Raw genomic sequence first — 25,353 nt, 5'->3', positions numbered from 1 at the left:
TATGTTTTTGGTTGCAGATAAAATAGACCAATTTTGTAAAACACATATTATCCTTTCAGCAGGCAAAGTAATGATACAGTTTTTTAATATACAGTGTTTTTGTAATTCCTGGGAGGCAAAAACAGGTTTAAATACGTGTTTAAATAGCTTATAGAAGGAGTCTTCCCTCTCTACAGCTTAAGCCTGCCATTTAAAACTTAGAAAACCATTAGCCTAATATGAAATAGCATTGCTGGCAGTCATCAGAAATGATGTAAGAGCAGTAAAGGAAACACTTCCTGTGTTAACTTAAATAGCTGCAGCTCTGTTTTTCCTTCCCTCGCTCTCATGAAATTCCTCAACATGAACCATGACACACTCGTAGCTGCCTCTGATAAAAAAGGCCTCACATACACACTGATGCTAATGAGAAACAAGCATAGTATCAAGCCAGAGAAGGCTGGCTATTCTTCTGCTCTGCCAGCGGAGCTGTAATTTAGCAGAGACAGATCTAACGTGTGCGTGTGAAGCCGGTGGGACGGGGCTGTCATGTGAGGATAAAACCGGGGAGGATAAACAGCACGGCTGCATTTTAGGGTGAGAACAGCTGTGATTACTTTTTGCAGACAGAGGTTGTAATTTGGATTCTGAATGTTTTTTTTCCCCCCGACGTGTCTAATTTTGGGTCATTTTTTCAGTAGCTGCAAAGGTCAAAGTCGTGCAGGCGGGTTCAGTTCAGATTTCTCATAAAGGAGAATAGACATACTCTATACTTCCCATCAAGAGACGAAAACCAACAGCCCATCTCTCAATACTTTACGACTTTCATAATGAAGAAATGAGATCATCTTTGAATACAAAGACAATACTTGCTTGAAATTGCAGTTTATTAGTGTATTTGGTCGTGACAAATACAGAAGGTCACCACCCTTGTCTTTTAAAGCTGTACTCTTCTCTATGTTCTTTTAATTATAATGAAGCTATATTGTATTTTTAGACTTCTGTGTTCCCTGCTGGTGGATGATAATGCTTCTAAGGGTTGTGTTTTGGTGCTGTGGCCCCTAAAAAATATTTCATTCTATAAATGATCATCATATTAAAAACTGAAATGGTATTTTGTTGGCAAATTCTTCCCTTTCACAAAAACGTCCTATCCGGTAATAATTAAATAGAAAAATAAAAAAAAGCATTAACAAATTTCAAACACTGATAAATTATCATCTTATGAACTTGATATGCCACCAGACAGACATAGAGCAACGGGATTATCAGCAATTCTTCAGTCAAAATAGCTGTAAATACCAAAACAATAAGCTGAAAGACACTAAAATTGTCCAAAGAGCCGAGGGATACACCATTTTACATTTCACGTTATTTTATGTTTTAATGTTTAAAAAAACTGATTAGTGCAGCTTTAAAATCAACACGCAAGAGAAAAACTACACAAAACCATCAAAGCAGCTAATGATTACATATATTTGCCATAATGAGAAAGTCTTCCTGCCTGGCTGAAACATTATTATCCCATTAAAATACGACAATATTCTTTATATTCTATTCTAACAGAACTTAAAGCACTAGCTGAACTGAGCGCAGATCCATTGAAATTTTTCATAGGTGGTAGTCCAGTCACAAGGGGTTGCTCTGTTTTGATTTGCCAGGAAAATATCTCCTGAACAACAGGACAGGAATTTCAGGTCATCCTAATTTTTAATACGCACATAATCTGGAGTGTTAAAATGTAGACTGATGAAAGAATCTGTTGCTTTTTTGGCTTATTGACATTGTCCGGACCTTAGATCATTTTTTTATGTTCCTGTGGGATAAAGTTAGTAAACCCTGGTGAGTAAATATAGTGTCATACAGAATATATATATAAGGAGTTATATCAACACTTGGTGCCATTAGATTCAACAACTTTCAGTCATACGTGCTTGGATTCAGTATTTATTTTTTTCTGCTGCAGAAGTTGCATTTGAGATCTTCAGATTAAGTTAAAGAAAACACCTCCCAGCTTCCATGTGTGTATCATCTAATGTAGTTTTGCTCCACTGAGTCATAGCATGAATAAAATCAGCTAAGCCACTTCCGGTGATGAGAAGAAATCACTGGAAAAAAATAAATCCCTTTTATTTTTCCACAGGGGTCAGAAGGAGGAAGTAACTTACTGTCTTTAGGGACGACTGGGCTGGATGTTCCACCCGCTGAGGTCCTTCCCACTGGGCTGGAATGTTTGGGCCCCCGGCCAGGGATTTTCAGTCCGCTGGACTTGAGCATATTCATTCTACAGTAGCAGGGAGATGGCCCGGGACCTGAGAGCTCCTCCCTGGGTGAAGAAGGCTTGTGGATCAGGCACTAGATGTGGGAGTGGTGGCTGTCTCTCTCCATGTTTAGCTGTTGGAGAATGAGAAAGGAGGGCGTTTATAGGGTTATAAATGTGGGAATAATTAACAGAAATTGCAGGTAAATAAGCAGAATGAGGGGTGGTCTAAAAGATGCATGCAACAACCAAGAACTGTATGAATGGAGCAGACTGTTGACATTCAGTCTACATTAGAACAATGCAAAAGTATGTTTCCAACGTTTTTGTGCAATTTCCCATCTTATTATGACATGGAAACTATGTTTTGTGCATACTTGATCTGTGCAAGCCTATAGGACCTCCCACTGAGGTGTGTTTTCTGGTCATTTTTCTGCCTTTTTTTGTCTCGTGAAAATCCTGATACTTCTTCTTTTTAAGGCTCTTGAAATCCTTCAAATGAAACGATGTGGAACAGAAAGATCACCGTTGGGTTGTTGAATCACTGCTGACTCCAAAAAAGGACAAAAAACTTAGCAAAGGGTTGGCAAGAAAAAAGAAAAAAATGTAAAGAAACCTTGGTCCTCTGATGTGACAGAGAAAAAGCAGAGAATCATGGGATATGTTTACATTCAGGAATCGTGAAGCCCTCCCTCGCATTTACCCCCGAATGGATGCCAATAATGACAAGCACTTATCCACTTATTTCTGGGTATGAATATGTTCACGCTTTGTGTTGTTGGCTGCTCATAAAAGCAACCTGGAGCTTGTGCCGGCTTGATTCCAAATTAGTACTACCGCTGTTGCTGTGGTGCCCTTGAGCAAGGCAAGGAAGCCTTCAGCTGGAGCACCAAACTCCTACAGATGAAAGCTGACATGTTTAAAGTTACGTTGTGACTTTGGCAATCCGACTGTAACGTATATGATCACAACAAGCCTGTTATTATAGTGATTGTCATTAAGTGCATGCGTTATTATTAATATTAATAACACTCCACTGCTTCTTTCATGCTTCATTAAACTTATCAATTTCAACTGATAATATGACAGAGCCAATGTAGGCCGGTGCTCAAGTGGAGCATGGCCTACAAATCATGGCCCAAAAGCCATTAAGAAGATATAATGCTGTTATAGGCTACAATAAACAACACACATCTGGTTGAGGCTTTTAAACTAGACACTAGGCAGTTAGGAAGGAGAAAGCGAGCAGATTCCAGGCTTATTAATCATAATTCATGATATCCACCCTCATTCAGATCATTAAAATAAAAGCAATCCAGTCTAATAAACCTGTCGTGAATGATGCTATGACTGAAGTAAAAATAAAAAATAAAAAAGGCCTTTGAGCTTTTTCTTCATAAAAGGGCCTGGATTCATTTTCATAAGCGGCATCAGATTGCAGTCCAAAAAAAAAGAAAAAACAGGATGAAAGCATCGGGATGATAATGCGCACCTCAACAAAATGTAACACAACGCCAGTTTGATCTATTGTTGTAGCTACTGCGGCAACGTGGTCCAGACTGCCCTTCACTTTAAAACCCCCTCCTGAGTCTGCTCCCTGCACAAGACACAAAAGCATCTTATTATAATGATAATAAAAAAATAAATCACTCACCTTTTCTGGTGTGAAATTAGAGCGTCCGATCAGTGTCCTGCCAACCGGCCCAACTTTCAATTTTCTTGCCAGGGAGGAGGAAAAAAAAAAGGGGGGGATTAGTGGTTGCCACTCCCTGGGATGCAAATATGGATGCTGAGCAGAAACTGAAAGGGAGAGTCAGCGTGGATCAAGCGGATGATGGCAACAACTGCACAGTGTCTGCAGTAGACCTTTAGCACTTAGCCTGCCGGTTCATTCTCTGAGCAGGGATGATAGCCGGAGAAAGCTACCGAGGAGACGCCGACATGTATCGCAGCCGAGCGCTGGCACACACACGGTTTTTCTAAGCGAAACGCAGCATCAGCAACACTCAAAAGCAACTTTTTTTTTTTTTCCTGACGCCTTCTTCCTCTCATTAAACCGGACTCCTCGGTTATATTTTTTTTTTCCAAGCTCCTGTCGGTGTTTCCCACAGTGGTATGGATTTGTTGGGTTTTAGCACAGCCTCCCTGTGTGACTCAACCCACCGGCTAGACTGAACAAAGGGGCTGGGGAAGCAGCAGAGCCTCCTGGGGGTATGATGATGAGAGTGAACTACAAGTCTGAGCTCCAGCTCTCTCTCCGTGACGTACTCCCTTTGAAAGTATGGGGATTTAAACTGGCCCCCGTGTTCATGGGTCAAAATAGATGAGTCACAAAGCATGACTCAGCATCGTTTCCTGTTATCTATGTTGCTTTAGTTTATTCGGCTGTCATAAAATCAACAAAAAAAATAGGAGACATTTTTGGTCAGTAACATCCCACATTTATGACGAAGCTCCCTTGTGTTTCTTCATCCTGCGTCTTTAACTGGAAAACATCTGGCACGCCATTTATAAAAAGTCAGAAAAATAACAAATACAGAGCTTTTTAAGACAATATATGAAAGCCGAATTAAAGAGTGGTTTCTAATGTTTCACTAATGTTTTTTAATTTCATAAAAGTACTCCTTTACTTTGTCCAGTAATTAAGGAAACATTAAATAGAGAAAAATCTGAATGAAGTCTGGTGTAGGGTTCTCCTGAGACTGATGTATCTGAACCATACTGTATATATGTCATAATGATAGGGACAGTTATGAAGTTCATACTCATGAACCCATATATGATACATATACACGTGTGGGCGATTCATTCTCATATTTCTCTCATCCTGTGGGTTGGGCCAAACCCGTCCATATGGATTTCTTTTCCGGCTGGTTTATGAATCGTTTGGATTGGTCAGTGGACATGAATGTCTGCAGTGGGGAGCACTGTGATTGGTCAGTTTGTCTGCTACTAGGAGTGCCCCAGTTTGACAGCTGTGCCGCGAAATAGAGACCTCTGCTGTTAAACTGTACACTGACTTCACTGTTTGATGTCATTTGTCTCAAAGTAACACCACCTCCTCCCTGTGGTTTGCCTTGTCATGTGTTGTTGTCTTTGTCTATGTCTGCATTGTTACTCCCTTAAAGGAATAATTCCAGATTTTTTTGGAGAATACAATTATTTGCTTTGCAAATGGATGCAACATTGCATAAAACTATTGCTATTTTTGCAGTTTAGTACACCCAGTTTCACAGTGCAATACCACTGCTGAGCCTACTTACATTGCCCGCTTGCTCAGCTCTGGTTCTGGCACAACACCAGCTCCAGCTTCCTGTCTGTGTCGCCCTGAACCGCAGTCCAGAATACTCCCTCTTCCTGGTAGTCTAAAAGGCTTGTGGTACAAACACTAACATTTCACGTGGCTGTGAAGTAAAGCCAATGTAGGAGTGCCAAAACCTGCAGTTCATCAAATGGCCACTTGAGGCTGGCTACAGAACAAGTCAATCTCCATAAGCCCCCATGTTTAAATGTCAAACTTCACAGCAGAAATAAACATGTTTACAGCCTGGTACAAAAAACAGTTTTGGTCTCTATAGTTAATTTCTCCGTTCATGCCAACTGTACATACTAACTCACCAATTCAAATAGTGTTAAGGCTTAAAGTTATGCATGCCAGCATAGTCGCTTTGACAGGTGGGTACCATTAGACGAATTGTTTGAGCACCCAGGCATAATTTGGCATGCCTCTAGTCCGCAAAGGATCCACATCTTTTCCAATACTTGAAAGTAGAGTACCAGTTAGAATGGCTCTACCTAAAAGTGACTAAAATCAAGCGTTTATGTAGCAGATATGGTGACTAAACCTGCTTCATAGTATACAGTGAGGCACATTCAACTGCTGGCACACTGCATTGTGTTGTAGTTCAACCACACAACACAAAGCTGGCACTTTGCAGGCGGGTCATGCCCATACAGTCCATTTAGCTGACAGAGGAGGGAACACAGAGGCTTTCTAACAACACAACCTCCTTTATCCTTGCAGGTGGTGACAATAGGCCTATACTTTGTGCACTCTGCTCTCAAATATAGCAGTGGACATATAAAGAAGTATATTTTTATGAAAACAGTCACTTCTACTAGTAGCTATTGGATGGGACCGTAATGGAAATCTGGTTGATCAATAATTGATAAATAATGTTGGGGCTACTTGGATCTTTTTGTTAGCTTAAAGTCTGTGTAAAGGCAATTCCATGTTTTCTGTCAAAACACAATAAATATGTTGGAAAATAATTGCTAAAAACATGTAAAAAGACTTTGAGTGGAGTGTGGAGTTAGAGGTTCAAACTGTTTTTCACCAGTTTTCAGTCCAGGATTTTGTGGTCAGTCGTAAAACGAGATTGCGTGATCATTAACATAAAATTTGCATATTGTGCTGGGCGGATTCGGTGGACATGCCCCCACAGTCCTGGAGCTGAGAATACTGCTAATTTCTACCTGATTTTGACACCTAATTTCATAATTATTTATTTTTGGCCATTCAAATTTGTCTGGATGGTTAATAACACTTTCATCTTTAGTTTGACAAACTCAGAACACACATTTATTTTGACTTTACACAGACTTTAAGTTACAATTTGAACATTGGCTGAGTAATTTTTTTTGTCATATTTAACAGTGCAATCTTTCTAGTGACCACCAGAGGTCACCAAAGCTATTTAAATAATTTAACTACAGCAGTACCCAATCCTAATATATTTTCTATAGGGACCCTTTTTCTATCATTTGTAAACTGATGACACCTGATGAATTGAATTGATATTTCATAACAGTGAATACAATAACTGCAGGAAATTTGTAAAATGAGTGATTTGGATGAATTTTGAGCACATTATTTATTGTTTATATTGCATCAGAGATATTTTTAGGAACTTATACATTTATACAATTCTGTCTTTGCATTGCTTTTAAAAAAATGATTTACAAACATATATTAGGCTCAATTTTGACAAATTCAAGTTTTATTCTCCCTGATGCTAAGACATTGTTATGAGAGCATCCTACTGCTCCTCGGTGTGGTTCTCCCTCTGCACTGAGGCAGACCGGAAGAAGCTCCAGAGAGTGGTTAAGACAGCGCAGAATATTGTGGGCTGCCCCCTCCTCTCCCTCAAAGACATTTACACATCTCGCTGCCTCTGCAGAGTGCAGACCATTACGAGAGACAACACCCATCCCGCCCACCGCCCGTTTGACCTGTTGCCCTCTGGCAGACGCTACAGGTGCACTAGAGCCAAGACAGACAGACTCAGCAATAACTTTACCTTCATAACGTCCTGTGCAGCATTCACTGTTGTATTTTTGTATAGCATATACAAAGCATTGGATTTGTATTTATATATACATACATATATATATATATATATACCTATATTAGGACCAGCACCTTGTTGAAGCCCCTTGTAATTTTGTTGTGTTTACAGTATGTCTGTTGTACAATGTCTGTTGTATTCTATTCTATGTGAACTCTTTGGTTGTTTCAACTACACTTTTCTAATGCAGGGTGAAGCTGTTTGGCAGAGAGTAAAGACTCTGAATACAGTACATTGTTTATGTGAGACTTAATCATATTTTTTTTACCTGTCACAATCATTTCTGTGTGTGCTACACCTGAAGCCATATATGAGTAATGAGTTGAGGTGCTTGAGGTTTGGAGCTGACGCTGATGAAGAAATGGACCCATTTACAACAGAAATCCACAAGAAAACCTAATATTTCCAGAAAGTGCATGTTCCTTATTGCTACTAAAATATCCACACTAGGCCTGCAGTTTTTCTAAAATATTTGTGATTTGAAATTTCTGATATATTCATATTAATACATTTACATTTGAAAACAGAACTGATTCAGTGAAGCTTTTTCATTTGATTTTGTTGACACCTGATACTGGGTACATGTTCATATACATGTCAAAATATTTGGAAATATATTAATGTGTATGTTGCATGTCACGGCTGTTGATGATTAAAAAATGTTTTGACTCATTATTGCCATCTAATGAGATGAGCCACTAGCTACATCCTTGTCGGCCCCAGAGAACTTCAGAGCTGTTTGAAACTCTTCAAGATCTCTTTTATTTTTGGATTTCTGAGGCCACAGATTTAATAATTCCTGCTATTTTTCTTTCATCTTGCTTCCTAACAAACATATTAGACATGTTCAAACTCTTAGTTATCCTGTTGAGACAATAGTGACCGGATACTTTGTTTTACAGAACTGGACAGAAACACGATCAGATATTTTATCCAAACTGAACCAACAATCAAATTCTCCAGCAAATGATGGAGAAATTGAGAAACCTCCATCCCATTATTCTAGATGGGCTTACCTAAAGGACAAGTACACTTGTGGGTGGAGAAAGTAATTAAACAGTACTTTGGATATGGATTCTTTGGATCATTGGTGTGTTTGTTCATGTATTCATCTCTCTGATTTAATGTGGTTTCTCAGATGGTATTATTGCATGAACAGACCTGAGATACAGAGATTGAAGGATGGGGAATGAGGAGTGGTGGAAGGGAAGTGTGTCTGAGCCCAACCCAAATCCCATAACCAGTGGCCACAGGCAAGGATCTCATCTCAGCCCTCTAAGTCTGACCCAAAGCCCCTAACACTGGCTACCCAACTCCTCTCTCTCCCTGTTTACTGTCTGTCTCTTCATCATGTCACAACCAAATGAAGACAAAAATGCCCCCAAAAAGTCCATAAAAAATTATTCAAGCCAGTGAAAGTAGATGGGTTTTTCAGGCTCCATTTAAAGGTGTCAATGGTGTTTGCCTGATCAAGTGTGATAAATTATTCCACAGTGAAGGAGCTCAGAATGAAAATGCTCTCCACCTGTGGTTATTAATCTTCATGATATTTAGATAGCCTTGTCATCTGGGTGTATGTGGGGGAATATGGACTGAGAAGTTACAGAGATGACAACAACTGCAATCCAGGTAGGTGGTTTTGTCAGTAATAAGCAGAGGCTTTCTAGCCTGAATGAAATGCAGCCAGTGAAGTGAGAACACAATCTGTGTTATGGGTTCCAATTTTTCTGTTCCTGTAAGAATAGTGGTAGCTATGTAACAGGAGCAGAGTGTGTCTTGAGGCCAGGCCTCAGTGATTACTGTACAAACTTTTATAACTTTATACACAGAACAGAACGGAAAATGCACTCAAACTCTGGGTATTTGACACTTCACAGTTACTCCACAGTCAACTAGGTCCAAGCATGAGTACTTTTTTTTTGTTGACAATATCTACTGTCACTGATTTAAAAACCATGCCTAAAACTAAGCACTGACTTTCTTTGTGTTTAAGAGCCAATGTGAAAACTCTATGATCTCTACAGTTTTGGTTTGCTGTTGCACAACTGAGCAATTACCTAGAAGTGCTTTGACACTTGAACTATTTCTAGGGAGAACACAAGTGTCCTGGGGGAACACAAAAGTTTCTTGGATTAATGCAAAAATGCTGGATGAAATGAGCTCAGAATGAAAATGCTCTCCATTTGTGGTTAATGATCTTAATGATAATTAGATAGCCTGTGTCCTGCTGAGTTTATATGGGACTGTAGACAGAAATGGTAAAAGGTAATGCAAAACTTTCTTAGGGGAACCTAAATGTTTTTAGAAGAAACACAAGAGTTTCTCAGGGGAACTCAAAAAGTTTTACATGGTAACGCGAAACTTCCTTGGGGGAACGCAAAGGCTTCTTAGGGGAACGTAAGTGTTCCTCAAGGGAACACAAATGTTTGGTGGGAAAACACAAAAGTTTATCTGGGTAACACAAAGGTTTGTTATGGGAACACATATCATTTCTCAGTGGAAAACAAAAGTTTTTTGTAGTAAGGGAAATTTTCTTGGGGTAACATCAACATTTCTTGGGGAAATCAAAAGAACACAGAAGTTGGTTGGGGTAATGCAAAAGTTTCTTGGGGGAGTGCAAGTGTTCCTCAAGGAAACACAAATGTTTGCTGGGGAAACACAAAAGTTTCTCTCTGTGACAAAAATGTTTCTAAGGGGAACACAAACGTTTCTTGGAGTAATGGGAAGTTTTCTTGGGGTAATGCAAACGTTTCTAGGGGAAAAGCAAAAATTCTTTGGGGGAGCACAAAAATCTTTGTTTATTTTTCCCCCATCTATTTCTTGTCTTCCATGAGGGGTAGGCAGGTGCATTTTAGACTAGTTGGAGTATTTTGTGCTGCAGTGAGGAAGACCTGAGAACATCATCTTACAATTCTTTTGTGGCAACAGTTTGTGTTTGGCCCTTTTGTTTTCCAACACAACAGCACAAAGCAAGCTCCCAAAAGATTTTTTTTCTTTCCAGTTTTGTGTAGAAGAACTTGATTGGCCACCACAGGGTCCTGTCCTCTGTCCCCCGCCCAGCAACAATGCTTGACTTCACTAATGTTCATGTGGCTGAATGAGCAAATCCCTGCAGCCAGGTTCCAAAGTCTTGTAGCACACTTTCCGAGAAGAATAGGGAGTGTTGCAAATCAGTGTTTTTAAAATGATATGTTCAATCACAATCACATGTCCACATACTTACACATACAAAATTACATAACCACAAGTTTCTCGAACTTTGATTGTTATGATGTTTTAATTGTACTCAGTGTTCCTCTCGTTCAGTCATAGTAACAACCCGCCACAACAGTATAACAAAGGGTCTCTGGCTGACCTGAGCTGCTTCATTAATATGCAGTGTATCCAGATAATGCCCCTCTGTGATTTATAATAATGGCTCAGTGTTTCTGAGTGTGTGGACGTTGCCCTCTCAGTCCACTTCATGTAGGGGAAGTGACTGGATTACATGCTAATCCCATTATGATGCTGCGGTTATGTGAGGGCCGGTTGGAGGGATTAGAAACTAAAGGCTCCAGATTCAGAACAGGATCAGCAGCAAACTGGATGACTGTAACTACTGACATGCAGACCCTAATGGGACATGTAAACAGTTTAGATGACACCATCACTGACCGACAGGGGAGAGCGTGTCTGTTTATCTGTCATCTGGAGGCACACTGACATGGTATGTATGATTTGTTTTTATGATGTCATGTTTCTGTAGCTCTCTGCATCAGCAGTCTCCGAATGGACAACCCAGCATACAATTGATGGATGGTGACATGCAGGAGGCAGCCAAATTTGCTGTCAGCTTAAATGAGCAGTAAATTCAGGATATGTTATGGTGGGGTAAAAACTGTTGTGGTATGGAGTCCGTCTCAGAATGTGCCGTCAAAATAATTATATTATATGTTTAACTGTAATCAATTATGGTAAAAAGAGAATTTTAAAAAATAGTTGAAATTAGATTGATGAAAAGTTAAATGATAATAATCATGATTACGTTTGCCCATGTTCAATCCTTATGCTGTCTTTAAATGATAACTTAATAATAAGTGATTAAAACAGAATTGAACAAAAACAGGCGAAAAGAAACAAAACACATCATAAAAGTTAAAGATGAATTTGACTGACACTTTCCCTCTGGAGCAGGTCTAGACTATAATCATAATAAAAATTATTTACACAGACTCAACAATTCGCACCGTGAGCAAGCACTTAGTGAAGCTGGCAAGGAAAAATTTCCTTTCAGCTCATCAGTGGTTGGTCGGTCATCTGCCGCGACCAGCTGAGTAAAGGATGGGCAGGTGGACAGATACACAGTAGTAATAACTTTAACTATAAACTTTAATGGAGATATGACGATAAACGACGATCACATTGTTTAATACTGTCTTTCTCTATCATCACGTGTCACACAGGGAGGAGGGAAATGTCTTTGGTGAGAGAGCCAAAATAAAAGATTGAAAATAAACAAAACAATATAATTAAATAAAGATACAAATGAATTCAAAGCACTGAATCTCTCTTCATTCCTCATTCTTTTTGCTTCAGGCTTCTTTATTCCATTGCCGATTTTAATTAAAAATAGAAAAAAAAGAAAAAAAAAGAAGAAGCAATTTTTAGGATTTCTGCAGACTTAACAAAGACCCAATACCATGAAAGGATTTCTGAGTTCTTTTCTTTCCATTACAGCAATATGACACATGCTGAATGAAACATTTTTTCACTCAAACTAATATCCTGAAATATCCATACTCTTACAGGCAACAGCTGAACGTTTCGTTCTTTTAGGACTGAGCCGCTTGTTTTTGGAGAAATGACCTATGGGGCAATGATTAACCTGGTTGGCAATGAGGATGCGTGTCACTGTCAGAGGTGTCACTGTGTGTCTGTGTGCACATGACAGGAGGTGAAGGTCTGGATGAAGGACAGCGATCACACACTTAAACAAAGACAGCAAGAGCATCTGACCCAGACAGAGACGAGAGACAACATGCAGGAGCACAGACTGTAACGGTGCCTATTGTCCTGCATTGTTTTAAGTGGATAGTCTTTTGCAACAGGCAGTATATCAAACTCAAAGGACTGTATTTCTTCTTAGCATTTGCTCTAAAAATGTTTTTTGGCTCGCTTGATTTCAATGCAGCCAGCACAGTATAAGTGCCATTTACAAGTACAGCAGCAGCACAACAACTGCGACTATGTCAAGGTCTGAGGAAGCAGTCAGAGTCTGACACAGCAAGCAAGAAAAAAAAGAAAAGAACAATTTTTTTTTTCGACTGGAGAAGCAAGAGCAGGTTCAACAGAAATACCAGTGGATGTACATGCTGCAGGCTTCACCCTCTACCTCCTCATCTTCCCGCTCCACCTGCAACTTCAGCTCCTGCAGCAAACGAACATAATCAAATCTTCAACTAGTCCAGCGTCTGGCTCTTCAGTAACCTGCGGCACTCTCAGGTAATGTATGAAAGTGGGCTGCTCATGCGAGTGTATGTGTATGTGAGTGAGTGTGCGTGTGGTGGAGGTACATATTTCTGTATTTTCAAGTGACAAGATGTTATGAGGTACACAATAATGTTAAGACCTTGTGGAAAAGGAGTAATACAGTTATTCAATTAGAAAGATGAATATATTTGCATTTAAATGATGTACACGTTCGTACTAATTGGTGTCATTTCAGCATGTATTTCTTCTAAAAATGCAAAACTTTCCATCATTTTATCACTTTGTCTGAAGGAGGGTTGTTAAACTTTGAGAAAAATATATATTGGTCCACCTCAAAATACTATACTCTAATAACTTTGATCAAATTATTCACATGTAACATAGGCCAAACCCTGTTGTAAGGCCAACAGCGCATTAATCTATGACCGTCTACTATATATGTCTGTATTACAACTGACCTATCTCACAATGTTAACCAGAGAGAAAAAATAAATTAGCATAATGAAAATTTAACAGGTTCTTCGGGCCTGTAGTTACATAATCCTGCTAACAGACAAACAACGAAACATAAGCTCCTTGGCGTGAGTGTTGAATGCGCAATTTACATTTTTGAAAAGCTAAAAAGACCTTTACTTGACCCTGTAAATGTAGCAACCTTACAATACATGATCTATTTTAAAGCAAAATGTAATTTTAGACACATTTCTTTTAGAATGAAACTTAATTTTAATGGAATTAGACTTCATTTGTGAAGTTGTGATATGGTTTTCTCTATTCGCTCCCTGCAAGTGACTACAAACCTTACACTAGTTGTGGAGCATTTTCTGGCTTTAAGGGATTGTTAGGACTTGGAGGAGGAGTGGTCACTGTTAACCTTAACCATTCAGTTACTGCAGCACTCCATTAAGTTGAGTTTTTTGGTTAGTACCACATCACAGTTTGTACCAATAAGATTTAAATTAACCTCCATACTTCACCTACTACACTGAGATCACATCACTGTATGTTGTTATTTTTTATATTTGTATAACCTAACTAGGGTGCTTTCTACAATGCACATTTGATTGGGTCATTCCAAAAGTGTTTCTTTATTATTCACTTACAGATAGACACACATTCACACATAACCAGACCGTCTTATAGCGAAATTGTACTGTTCAGATAAAGTGGACTAAAAGGAGTTAGGTCACTTAGAGTCTGTCTGCTCTGTTTTTCTTTCATAGAGGTGACTATTTTTTGTCTGTCCTTTCTCCACCTTGCTTTCTCTCTGTTGAGTTATTCCTGCCTTCTTCTAGGGTCTGCATCACAATGTGCATTTGAACTAATCTTTTTTTGAAAATATCTTAAAAATATCCACAAATAAATGCATAATAAATTAATCAGAAATGCCTAAATATCCTCACTGTATATGTCCCAGTAACAGGAGGAGACATTTTATGCTTAAGTCAGCTGTTACGACTCAGGTAATGAACAACAGGCTAATGCGTGGAAGATTTTTAACTTTAACCATATTTTCAAAATTACAATCAGTTTGCTATAATTAAACATAACAGGGTGGATATTTTCCAAAACACTGGATACAAAGAGTTATAATCTGCTTCTTGTAGGTGGTTTCCCTCCAAAAATGTTTGCTTCTTCTCAAAAATATGCAACAATAATGACAAAGGACATGGTAGTTTAGCTTACGTGCGCTAAAAACAATGTCAGTATTTTAAATTTCATTAATCCTGGGTACGTACATTGTGTTCTATTGTAAAGACATGTAGGACATGCTTTTATCAGCCCATTTTACATCATATTTCATGAAGTGTTAATTTGTCCACTATCATCTTTGTGCAAAGTATTTTAATTTGAAAGGTACTGTGGTAGTATTTGTTGGGTTTGTTTTAACTAAATGTTAACTCGATCATTGCCAGATGAGTGGACTTTGCCACAAAGTTGTCCTAGAGACACAAATGTCATCATATCTTGCAGGTCGTAACTGACGAGCAACCAAGCAGTGCAAACATTTCACATCAACCTCCTAGCGAGCTTACAAAGCCTCAAACCAGTTGCTTGTTCAGGTTAGTTGACCAGAGGCTACAACTTCTGACAGTAACCTCAATTAGGAGAGAAATGTAAATTCATCACACCATTTGGGAACTAACTGATATAAATAACACTGTGCAAACGTTCAGGCAATGCTATTTTTCTGGCGTGTGTTTTTAGTATTGGCTGACTCACCTGACATTGTCTGCACATTTATATCATTCAAGGGCAAATTAAAACAATATGAGTGCAGAGTTGGCTTCGTGGATGTTAAAAAATACAGTGGATTGACAATAAAGCCCATTATATTTGGCTTTAATCACCTTGAATGAATGTCTGCTATTTACAAGTCAGAAACTGTTACAGACACTCTGCCATGATTGTGGCAGAAATCCACCCATCTGCTACAGACAAATTATTCTTCATAGGTTCAACAGGAACCCACCCTGCTGGATCACTTTGTTTATTTCTTCTCTGTGTTTGTTTTTGGGTCTCCTTCATCACAGTTGTTGCCATGGCATCAGCAGCTCTGGAGCTGATGGGCTTCTTCCTGGGCCTGCTGGGGATGCTGGGCACGCTGGTCGCTACCGTCTTGCCATACTGGCAGATTTCTGCTCACATCGGCTCCAACATTGTCACGGCCGTGGCAAACATGAGGGGCCTGTGGATGGAGTGTGTCTACCAGAGCACGGGAGCCTTCCAGTGTGAGACCTACAACTCCATGCTGGCCCTGCCTTCCGACTTACAGGCCTCTCGTGCCCTAATGGTCATCTCCCTTGTGTTGTCTGTCCTCGCCATTGCTGTGGCGGTCCCGGGGATGCAGTGTACTATCTGCATGGATGGCACAGGTGCAGTTAAGAGTCGTGTGGCAGGCGCTGGTGGGGGCTTATTCCTTGCTGCAGGCTTCCTGGCGCTCATACCTGTGGCGTGGACCACACACGAGGTGGTCCAGACCTTTTACCAACCCGCTTTACCTGCCAGCATGAAGTTTGAAATCGGGGAGTGTTTGTATGTTGGTCTGGCCTCTGCACTCATCTCCATGCTGGGAGGGGGATTGCTGTGTGTGTCATGCTGCGATGAGCAGGATGGTGGGCGTGGGAGGCGGCCTGGTGGCGGGTATCCCTATCCAATAGGAGGTGGCATGGCGGGTACTGGTCTACGGACAACCTCACAGACCTACCGCAACCCCACACTGCAGGCAGGCAGCAGGGGGCAGACGTTGCTTCGTAGTACCAGTGGCAGCTCCCAGTTGAGTACACATGGAGTCCAAGGAACCAAGAAGCCCACTGCGGCAGGATATGACATCACAGGATATGTCTAAGGTCACCGCCACTCCATCACACGTTTATATGTGGTCTTTCAACAACTTACATTTGATTACATGTATTTATATGTCTTTAATCGAATGTTATCACTATGTGCTTGACGAAGACAAATGAAACACACAGCATACAAATGTATGAGGAAGACATAAAGAAGATTTTTGTTAAATAAAGCGGAATTGTGGCATACTGCAGACTGCAACAAACTATTTTACAGTGTTTTCTCTGTAAATGTTTGATATTTTCCTAAGTGTAGGAAGTTATACATTTTCATCACTTTGACAGACACTCAGCTGTAATGTAGAGAAGCAACATAAATGTTCAAACTACACAGATGTGTTGAAGATTAACCAACTCATTTTAAAATGTTTAAAACAAAGAACAACATGTTTTTGATATGTACAGTGAACATACACCTCCAGAGATCCAGATTATTACATTATTAAAATTTGCTATTATCTTGTCATGTTCTTTTTATACATAAAATAAACCAATGCAATGATTTTTTTGTTGTAAATTTTGCTGCATGATCCATGCAGACATTAATTTTTATTTTAAGGAAATGAAAATAAAGTTTAATTTACACATTACACATATGCAGTTGATGTTTGATGTGGATTTAAGGTGGATGGATGTTTTGATTATTTGCAACTTGACAGAAAATCAATGACTTCAGACTCAAACTTGAGGTTAAAGACTTGACTTAGGGTGTGCTGGAAATAGCTTGGGTCTAGTGTCTGTGTGGGTTCTCTCCGGGTACTCTGGCTTCCTCCCACAGTCCAAAAACATGCACGTAATAGGTTAATTGGTGACCCTAAATTGGTGTGAAATGTGTTTTACTATTTGGACCAAAAATGAAAATCATTCTTGCTATGTGACAGGCAACAAAGAAGCTGCTCAGAAGAAATCCATATAAATTCCATATTTGGGTGTAATAGCTACAGAAATATCAGTAAAGTATTTCCTTTCTCACATATAAGGTATAAACAAACATTAACTGGCAAATGAAGGCTCTTTTATAGAGCAGCTGTTAATAAATAAAGACTAATGTGAGTTTTTTTTACAGTGTGGAATGAGAAAAAGATCACAGCCCTGAACTGAAGGCAAACAGAAGATCGACGCAAACAAACCTTAAACAAACAAAGCCAAACTACTTTAGTCCGATCAATAAGCAGTTTTAATTTGACTAGGAGGATCGTGAGACCGCAAACTTACATGTACATTGGGTCAATTTCCAGTCACCAAATTGTGATAACACTTGTAAAACTGTAAAAATGTACATTAGGTAATTGTTGGATCAGCGATGGAATCTGTGGTCTGGAGTTTTATCATGTCTGAGAGCAGTCTAGAGTTCAGAGTTTTAACCATGTCATTTTACAAAGGTTGTTAGCATTGTAGAACTCCATGTAGTCAAGACCTGTAGTCCTGTTTGGAAATTCAAACCTAAGTAAAGTCAATTATTTATATAGCACAACAGACAAGTTGATCCAGTGCTTTCCAGTCAAAAAAAAAGGTGGATCTCATCAGATACTGTAGACGCAAAGAGAAACTGGAATCCGGTCAGGAACTGAACTCATTTAACCAACGCACATTTGACCGAGAGAACACCAGAGATAAGTGGACACACACACACACACATATATACACACACACACACACACACATATATATATATATATATATATATATATATATATATATATATATACATATATAACACACAAGTTTGAGAGTGTGGGAAAAACAAACACAATGTCAAAAACATACAGTAGATGATCCTGATCACCTTTTGTCACATGTCTGTGCAACCAGCAGAGACATGTGAACGTTTTGCCTCTCCTCATGCATTGGGGAGATCTTCAAAAACACACAGCGAAACAAGATTTGAACTCTTACTTACAACATTAGATGATTAAATATTGAAGCTCTGTTTATCTGGGCTTTCAAAGAAACATAAAACACACTGCAGAAGTTACATAACTGCAAAAATAATAAACAATCATCACAATACTGTACATGACAAACACAATAAACATTCATAAAGACAAAGGAGACAAATCCCATACAAGTTTAAGAGAAATGAACTGACAACTGGTGGAAGAAGTACTACAAGTAATCTGTAAATGCTGGATTGAAAAATAAAACCCTACTATTTCAAGTCAAATGGTGACTGTTAAAAAGCTCTATGCTTGAGTATATATACTCAGTTACATTCCATTACTGTTCATACTCGTACTCGTGTATTGGGAACAGCTGTGCTGGTTCGCTTGTTTGGTTCTTGCATGAAATCAATTTACGATCCGAGACCATGTGAACATGGTAACAGCGGCTCCCTGCAGTGACTCCAGCTGCAGCTAGGAACAGATGATGTTATAAATTACTGCTGAAGTTCAAAACAAGCAAAAAAAAATTCTGTGGTGTGGCCATGTTGGTGCTTCCATTAGGTTGACCTTTGCCACCAAAAAGGAGTATTCAACCAACAAATTAAGATAAATGATTGATCCCTCATATACTGAGAAATTTAACACCTGCACCATCAAGAATATTCTGACCGTGAACATCACTGTCTGGTACAGGGGCGGTTGGTAGCGTAGTGGGTTAAGCGGCCGCCCCGTGTGTGGAGGCTACAGTCCTCGCTGCAGCTGGCCCCGGTTTGAATCCCGCATCGGATGGCCATTTGCTGTGTGTCACTCCCCCTCTCTCTGCTTCCTGTCTATCTTCAGCTGTCCTATCAATAAAGGCATAAAAAAAGGCCACTGTCTGGTACAGAAACAGCACCGAACAAGACTGCAAGGCCCAGCAAAAGGTGGTTTATTCAGCTGAACGCACAATAGTTGGTGCTTTAGCTTATACCAGATGGTGCAAAAATAAGGCCAGGAAGAATCTTTAAGGATCCCAACCACAGAGATAACAGCCTTTTATCCCTGCTACCATCAGAAAGAAAGTGGAAGAAAGAAGATACACCAGACCAGCACTGAGAGGCTCTTTGGTTTGGTCTTGCACAGCGAAAGTACATGCATACAGGTTTCATCACCTAGGGCATCAACAACATCAGTGTGAGGACAGAATATAAGATGTGAAATGACATTTTATGTGTGTTATGTCTTTGTAAACAAACTTTATTTAACACATGGATGCTGTTTTTTGGTCTCCTTTCAAAATAAGACTGACCTGTAAGGAGTGAACGGCTCCATCTTGTGTCCGAAACAAGAATAACACTGACTCGTATGCATCTTATTATTGACCTTGATGACACACTGCAGTGGAACTGCATGTGTAAGTCACTGTGGATCAACCTGGATAAAAACTGTCACACTTTGTCTCAAACAAATAAATCAGAGCACATTTATTCATGATATCGCATGCTGTAAGTACAGTACACGCCTGTATTTATTGATTATGTAATTAATATGATCACGCTTGCATTATTTCATTTTTGGCAGCATTTCTTTGTGTTTGCTTACATCATTATTGTTTAATCAGGATGACAATTAAGAAGAACAAGCTACTGCAACACCAAAAACCAGGCATTTTAATAATATGAAACTGGCAAAGAAGACCACTTGTTAATCCAGAAAAAAATAAATAACACACAAACACATCCATCTCAGTCTGTTATTCAATAGGATCCATGTTGCTTGTTTTTATTTCTTCTCCTCTTGCACTTCCGTCTCCTTCTGTTTCTCCTCTTCCTGTCGCTGACGGCCAAACTCGACCACCAAAGGTTTCCCTAGTAACCGGTATGCATGGACCAACTGCAAGGCTTTCTGTGCTGTTTCAGCATCTGCCAAAAGCAAACAAACATGAATAGAAATCAATTAAATATATAATGTTTAATATTTACAAACGTCATGATTAACAGTTCTCTGGTTAATGCGACAGCTTCTCACCTTGCAGAGTGATGAAGGCCTGACCCTTCATCCTGCCAGTCAGCAGGCGGTAAATGACCGGAGGCCCCTTCTCCTGCTCGAACCTGGAGAACAGCGCCACCAGCTGGGACACTGATGCCTGTGCGCTCAGGTTCTTTACACACAGCACCTAAAGTGAGATGCACAAAAAAACAAAGATTTAATTTAAAAATTTTAATTCTTCAGAGTAGCTACCTTTGAGATTCAGTAGGAATTTCACCAATGAATAATCATCCATCAATAATCATTAATCATCAAATAAATAGGCGCAGTAAAAAAAATTGATTATTCTCCCTCAGAAAATAATTCTATAATTAGGTGAAGACAACATGTTCAGCAGTCTCTGAACACTTTTAAAGACACTGATGAAACGTTTTATTGTGAAATTAACTCAGTGGGCAGTTCAGACAGACATTGAATCCTCTGATCTGATGTTATCTGCATGTGTGGTTCCCACCATGAAGCATGAAGGAGGAGGTGTGATGCTGTTTGGGTGCTTTGCTGGTGACACTGTTGGTGATTCATTCAACATTCAAGGCACACTGAACCTGCATGGCTACCATAGTATTCTGCAGTGACAGGCCATCCCTTCTGGTTTGACTTAGTGGGATCATCATTTGTCTTTGACCAGGACAATAACCTAAAACACACCTCCAAGTTGTGCAAGGTATTTGACCAAGAAGGAGAGTGATGAGAGTGATGAGAGAGGAGAGTGCTGCATCCAAAATTACCCAACCTAAACCCACTTGAGATGGTTTGGGATGAGTAGACTGACAGTACCAAACACAGTGACTAGTACATGCAGCTGCTGATACCTTAGAAGGTTGTCCCGGCTGGTAGTTTCGGAACCTCTGGATGCTTCGGATCCCTTCTTCAGATTCACGGTTCTTCACGATTTCTTCATCTGAGATTCTCTCAATCTCCCCTCTGACAGTCAGCGGTCCCCCTGACCTCGCCGTCACTGTCCCACACAGACTGCTGATTGGCTGGCTTAAATGTATCTTTGTTGGAGCAGACGCCGGTGGTTTACATGGTCTGTCCTGAGCGGGCTGCTGCTCTGAGGTGTCTGAACTCGACGCTGGTTGCACCGGCAGGGTACTTTTTTCACCCGGCGGTTCAGAGTGAAGGTCTTCTTTTGAATGGTTGTTGTCTCCTTGTGAGTCCTGTAATTGGTCAGATACAGTTCTGTGTGTAGGCAGGTGTGGTACTCCACTTGTTTCTCTCTGGGAGTCCTGTAGTGAAGCTTGTTGTCTGTCTTTTAGGAGAACGTCTCTATAGAGAGAGTCCATCGGATCAGATGACTCCCTCTGCTGGCCCTCCTGGTTATCTTCATCTGTGATGGAAAATACACAGGTGAGGTTTCACATGGACACACGGGATAGGGTTTTAATATTATTAGTTCACCTCTCTCTAAATACTGTTTAGTTGACAGCACTCCATACCTCTATGATAAAGCGCAGTAAGAAAACCCAGGCGGTCATTTCCCTGGAAAAGCGCTCGTTCGATCTCCATTTCCCGCCGTGACAGTGGCCGGCTGGCGGAGAATCGCTGTGGGCGGTTCAGGAGCTCTGCCCTGGCTTCAATCTTGTCTCTGATCACCTGCAGCCGCTGCTGCTTCGCACCTGGAGTGGCGTACACGCCGTGGGACTGTGTGGGCACAGAGACATTAGTTTGTTAGATCTGGTTTATATATAGTATGTACTGTATATCAATGTTTCCTCAGAGATTTTGCCCACGTGTGTGCATGATTAAAGGAGTATTTTTCAAGCTTAAAGCCTCTGGAAATGTGGCTTGAAATAGTAAAAATACAAATATGATACCTGGTTCAACAGTTCATTTTGCCCGTTCAGAGACTTTCCAAAGACTATGCATGACAGGTACAGCAGCAAAATGTTTTTACTTATAAAAAATGAATATTATTTTAAATGTATGCTACATTTAGAATACTTTCAACACTTTGCTTGACCAAACAGCCCTTTTTGACAGGGAACTGAAGTTGTTATTTAAAGCCACCAAAACAGACTTCTTTGACAAAAACAGTAATATTACCAGAATGTTTTCAATTCTCGCTCTGTGAATTAACGATTAATTTAAATCAAACTAGAGTTGGTGATTGTTGGCACAGCAGAAAGACTTACCAAGATGTTTTGTTGAATTTTATTTTGTGTGTTTTATGACGAGTTAACAAGGTAATTGAACTAAACTTAGTTCAGTGAAAGAGAGAAACTTCAATTCAGAAGGTGCATGTTTGGACTATTTAGTAAAGAAAACAAGGTTAAGAATATTTCCTCTAAACAGTTTATAAGTTTATTTATTACACTAAAAGTAGCAAAGTTGGTTTCTTTGGGCTCCGGCTGGCTTTGAGGCAGACTGAATTAGCGCCGAGAGGTTTGGTTTTGTGGGACAAATGACATAGATTTTTTTTTTCCATTTGTTCTCAGAATTAAGCGTGTAATAAATGTCTGAGCATAACTACATCCAATTTAAACTTAATATAAGAAAAGTTTACAAATTGCTTACTATTATTTAGATAAGACCCTAAATTAGAGTTAGAAGGCTGTTGGGGTTTTCAGTGACTTGAATCAGGTTTATATAAAAATTATATATATATATATATATTATATGTACAGCATGCAATGTGGTAGAGCACAGGGACACTCATTATTTATACCTATGTTACCTGGATGTGTTTGGATTAAGAAAACTGGAAAAAAAAACTCCACACATAGAGAAGTCAGCTCCACCTCCGTGTCTCCGGTAGGTTTTACCTTCTCTGCTACCTCCGATGCGTCTCTGCTCTGCCACAGTTGGATCTCAGTGTCGGTTAGGCCCAGCTCCCGCAAGCTGGCCAGCTTCTTCTCCCCGTCCTGCAGGGCCTGGAACTGGGAGAGGCTTCTCACTCCAGCCGCCTGCTCCCCAAACGGACGATAAAGCGCCGCCGGAGCGAAACACTGCTTCTTGGCAACACATCTGTGGGACAGAATTTTTTTGCAGGATTCACCTCATAGCTCTACCAAAAGCAGCTACAGACACTTTAATCGATTTCTGGACAATCTACTGACACAAAGATAGCTGAGTAAGAATATATATATTCTAAAACATCCTCCAAGCTGCTCTGTGGGATACATGGAAAGGTTTTATTAACACAGCTCGTTGTGTTTTAATTATCACTGAGTGTAAATTTGACAGAGGTCATAAGGGTCATAATTTGCATTTAAATAAAGCTTTGGGCAAATATTTTTCAAATCAAGAGAACCAAAACTTAATTATAAACTCTGTGTTCATAAATAACACTGACGTGCAAACAGATTTCACAGGCAGAAATGTTAAGAATTTCCTTCTTTCAGTAGATGTAAACTATTAGATTATATTCTGGTACATTTTTGTATCTACAGTTTGTTCCAATCAAAGTGCGTGTCTGCAGGACTGTAAGAGCCGTACAAAGATTGTTCTGGACTGTAAATCTATATGGAAACATTTCTGACCGGTCGATGTCAACGTCAGTGTGGAGCTGCTGCAGCAGGAGGCTGTGCAGCTGCCGCTGGCCCTCCGTCTCCTGCTCCTCCAGCAGTGGGCCATCCTCGCAGGGTCGCCGACTCACTCTGATCAACACAACACAACAGACATCAGGTCAGCCACAGGGTTATACAGCAGCACCAAGCCATCATCAACAAAGTGTTTCTTTTAGGCGACAGCAGGACACTTTTTAAAAGAAGCTTACAGAAACACAACCAAACTGTTAAAGCGCCTCAACTCACAAAAATATAACACATTTATATTTCTGTAGACGTGACTAGCAGTTAGGAGGAAAGTACGTTGGATTGATAAAAGAACCAGGGCTACTAACAAGTCTTTCCATTGTTGATTAATCTGCTGATTATTCTTTCAATAAACTGATTAAATGTTTGGTCTATAAAATGTCAGAAACAGCCCAGAACAGATTAATATTTAGTTTACAACATGAAACAAAGCAAATGAGCTTTATTGTTCCAGCTTTGAGAAGCATTTTAGTAGAAAAAGATTAAAGAACTACGTACTTATAGTGGCTGACTGATTTGGTGTGGCCCTTTAAATCAGAGGTTTTTCAAAGCGGGGCCTCCAAACAGTTTTAAAGGAGGCTCAGACAATACAAGTCAAATAATATAATATTGGTTAGAGTATTAGATATGTATTCGGTGTAGTCTGACGTTATGTCAAACTGCTATTTTAGGCTATAAAGTGTCTATGTACAAGATCTAATAACATAATCATGAAGCTTTTCTGAGGGAGGCTCCTGTATTAAACACCTGCATTAACCCAATGTAAGCTCCCAAACGGTAAGTGAGATAGTAATTAATAGCAATAAAAACAACAATTATTAATTATAGCAACATTAGATTTACAGGATTGAGCCACAGTGCAGGTTTACAAACCACCTGAACTGACTTTTGCTAACCTAATTTATCATGTCTAATATCATGAAGACCTCCAAGGGCCAAGCTAGAAGATGACAACGACCGGAGTTGAGGCAGACGGTTTATGCTAAGCTAAATAATGTCTACAGTATATTTTAATAAAACATATATCTCCGGTCGTCACGTATTTTCGAGTTAAATCATGAAAAACAAACAATAACAGCAGCAACAGAGTAACTAACGCTAGTTTAGGTGGCTGTAGCTATCTCCATGACAACAGCGGCGCGTGAAGTAGATCGAATGATCGACGTAAAAGCTACGTAGCATCTTTAAACCACTTTAAACTGGTAATTTCAGGTGAAACGTGACTCCATTTACATCTTAAACCAAATCAATTTAATAAAAAACGCCAAAAGTATTGTAAAATTACCAGTATATGGCACTGATAACTGAAAAATGTGTTTACCTTCGCATACTTCCGCCTTCTGCTTCCGGTTCCGGCGTGTGGAATCACGGGAAATGTAGTAGATAGCCGACATGAACAATAATAACCTATATAGCTATATTTCATGGTTCTACTAGGAAAACAACGCCCCAGATCAGATTTGGTGCATTTTGGAATTAAAAAAGAACAATCTGCATTTA

At 39.7% G+C, this 25,353-nt stretch overlaps 3 protein-coding genes across 7 annotated transcripts in view; 1 reads left to right on the top strand and 2 right to left on the bottom strand.

The window, feature by feature from the left end:
• Window positions 1–4,668, bottom strand: part of clip2 (CAP-GLY domain containing linker protein 2) — a 40,986-nt gene extending 36,318 nt beyond the window's left edge. For 2 of the 4 annotated variants that reach the window (XM_019279601.2, XM_019279606.2), the window contains exons 1-2: window positions 3,894–4,535; window positions 2,148–2,373 (exon numbers count right to left, since the gene is read on the bottom strand). In XM_019279601.2, the coding sequence (XP_019135146.2) occupies window positions 2,148–2,262 (115 nt within the window). In that variant the 5' untranslated portion in view covers window positions 2,263–2,373; window positions 3,894–4,535. Of the gene's footprint in view, window positions 1–2,147; window positions 2,374–3,893 lie in introns of all 4 variants that reach the window. The other 2 variants (XM_019279610.2, XM_019279594.2) reach the window with 2 other exon arrangements.
• A 6,393-nt stretch (window positions 4,669–11,061) lies between these two features.
• Window positions 11,062–16,901, top strand: cldn2 (claudin 2). Of its 2 annotated transcripts, none has more exons than XM_010737306.3 (3): window positions 11,062–11,293; window positions 12,518–13,068; window positions 15,591–16,901. In XM_010737306.3, the coding sequence occupies exon 3, from the start codon at window positions 15,599–15,601 to the stop codon at window positions 16,403–16,405; it is 807 nt and encodes a 268-aa protein (XP_010735608.3). In that variant the 5' UTR covers window positions 11,062–11,293; window positions 12,518–13,068; window positions 15,591–15,598; the 3' UTR covers window positions 16,406–16,901. The 2 variants fall into 2 exon arrangements, with proteins under 2 accessions (XP_010735608.3, XP_019135102.2); XM_019279557.2 differs by having other exon boundaries at window positions 12,375–13,068.
• A 2,836-nt stretch (window positions 16,902–19,737) lies between these two features.
• On the bottom strand, window positions 19,738–25,305 carry rbm41 (RNA binding motif protein 41). The gene is made up of 7 exons (XM_010737318.3): window positions 25,175–25,305; window positions 23,800–23,916; window positions 23,083–23,284; window positions 21,757–21,961; window positions 21,130–21,647; window positions 20,297–20,444; window positions 19,738–20,190 (listed from the first exon to the last, which is right to left on the bottom strand). The coding sequence occupies exons 1-7, from the start codon at window positions 25,180–25,182 to the stop codon at window positions 20,051–20,053; spliced, it is 1,338 nt and encodes a 445-aa protein (XP_010735620.3). The 5' UTR covers window positions 25,183–25,305; the 3' UTR covers window positions 19,738–20,050.
• Between the last annotated feature and the right edge of the window lie 48 nt (window positions 25,306–25,353).

This window comes from Larimichthys crocea, chromosome III (assembly GCF_000972845.2).
Source record: "Larimichthys crocea isolate SSNF chromosome III, L_crocea_2.0, whole genome shotgun sequence".
NCBI classification, from domain to species: domain Eukaryota; kingdom Metazoa; phylum Chordata; class Actinopteri; family Sciaenidae; genus Larimichthys; species Larimichthys crocea.
Note: the sequence above shows the minus strand (reverse complement) of the source record. Positions and strands in the feature narration are given on the sequence as shown.

Coding starts and splice junctions, on each gene's coding strand:
- cldn2 (XM_010737306.3), top strand. CDS start 15,599: ATGGCATCAGCAGCTCTGGAGCTGATGGGCTTCTTCCTGGGCCTGCTG.
- rbm41 (XM_010737318.3), bottom strand. Junction 21,962..23,082: donor CATCGGAGGTAGCAGAGAAG/GTAAAACCTACC, acceptor GTGCCCACACAG/TCCCACGGCGTGTACGCCAC. Junction 20,445..21,129: donor AGCCGGGACAACCTTCTAAG/GTATCAGCAGCT, acceptor ATCTCACTTTAG/GTGCTGTGTGTAAAGAACCT.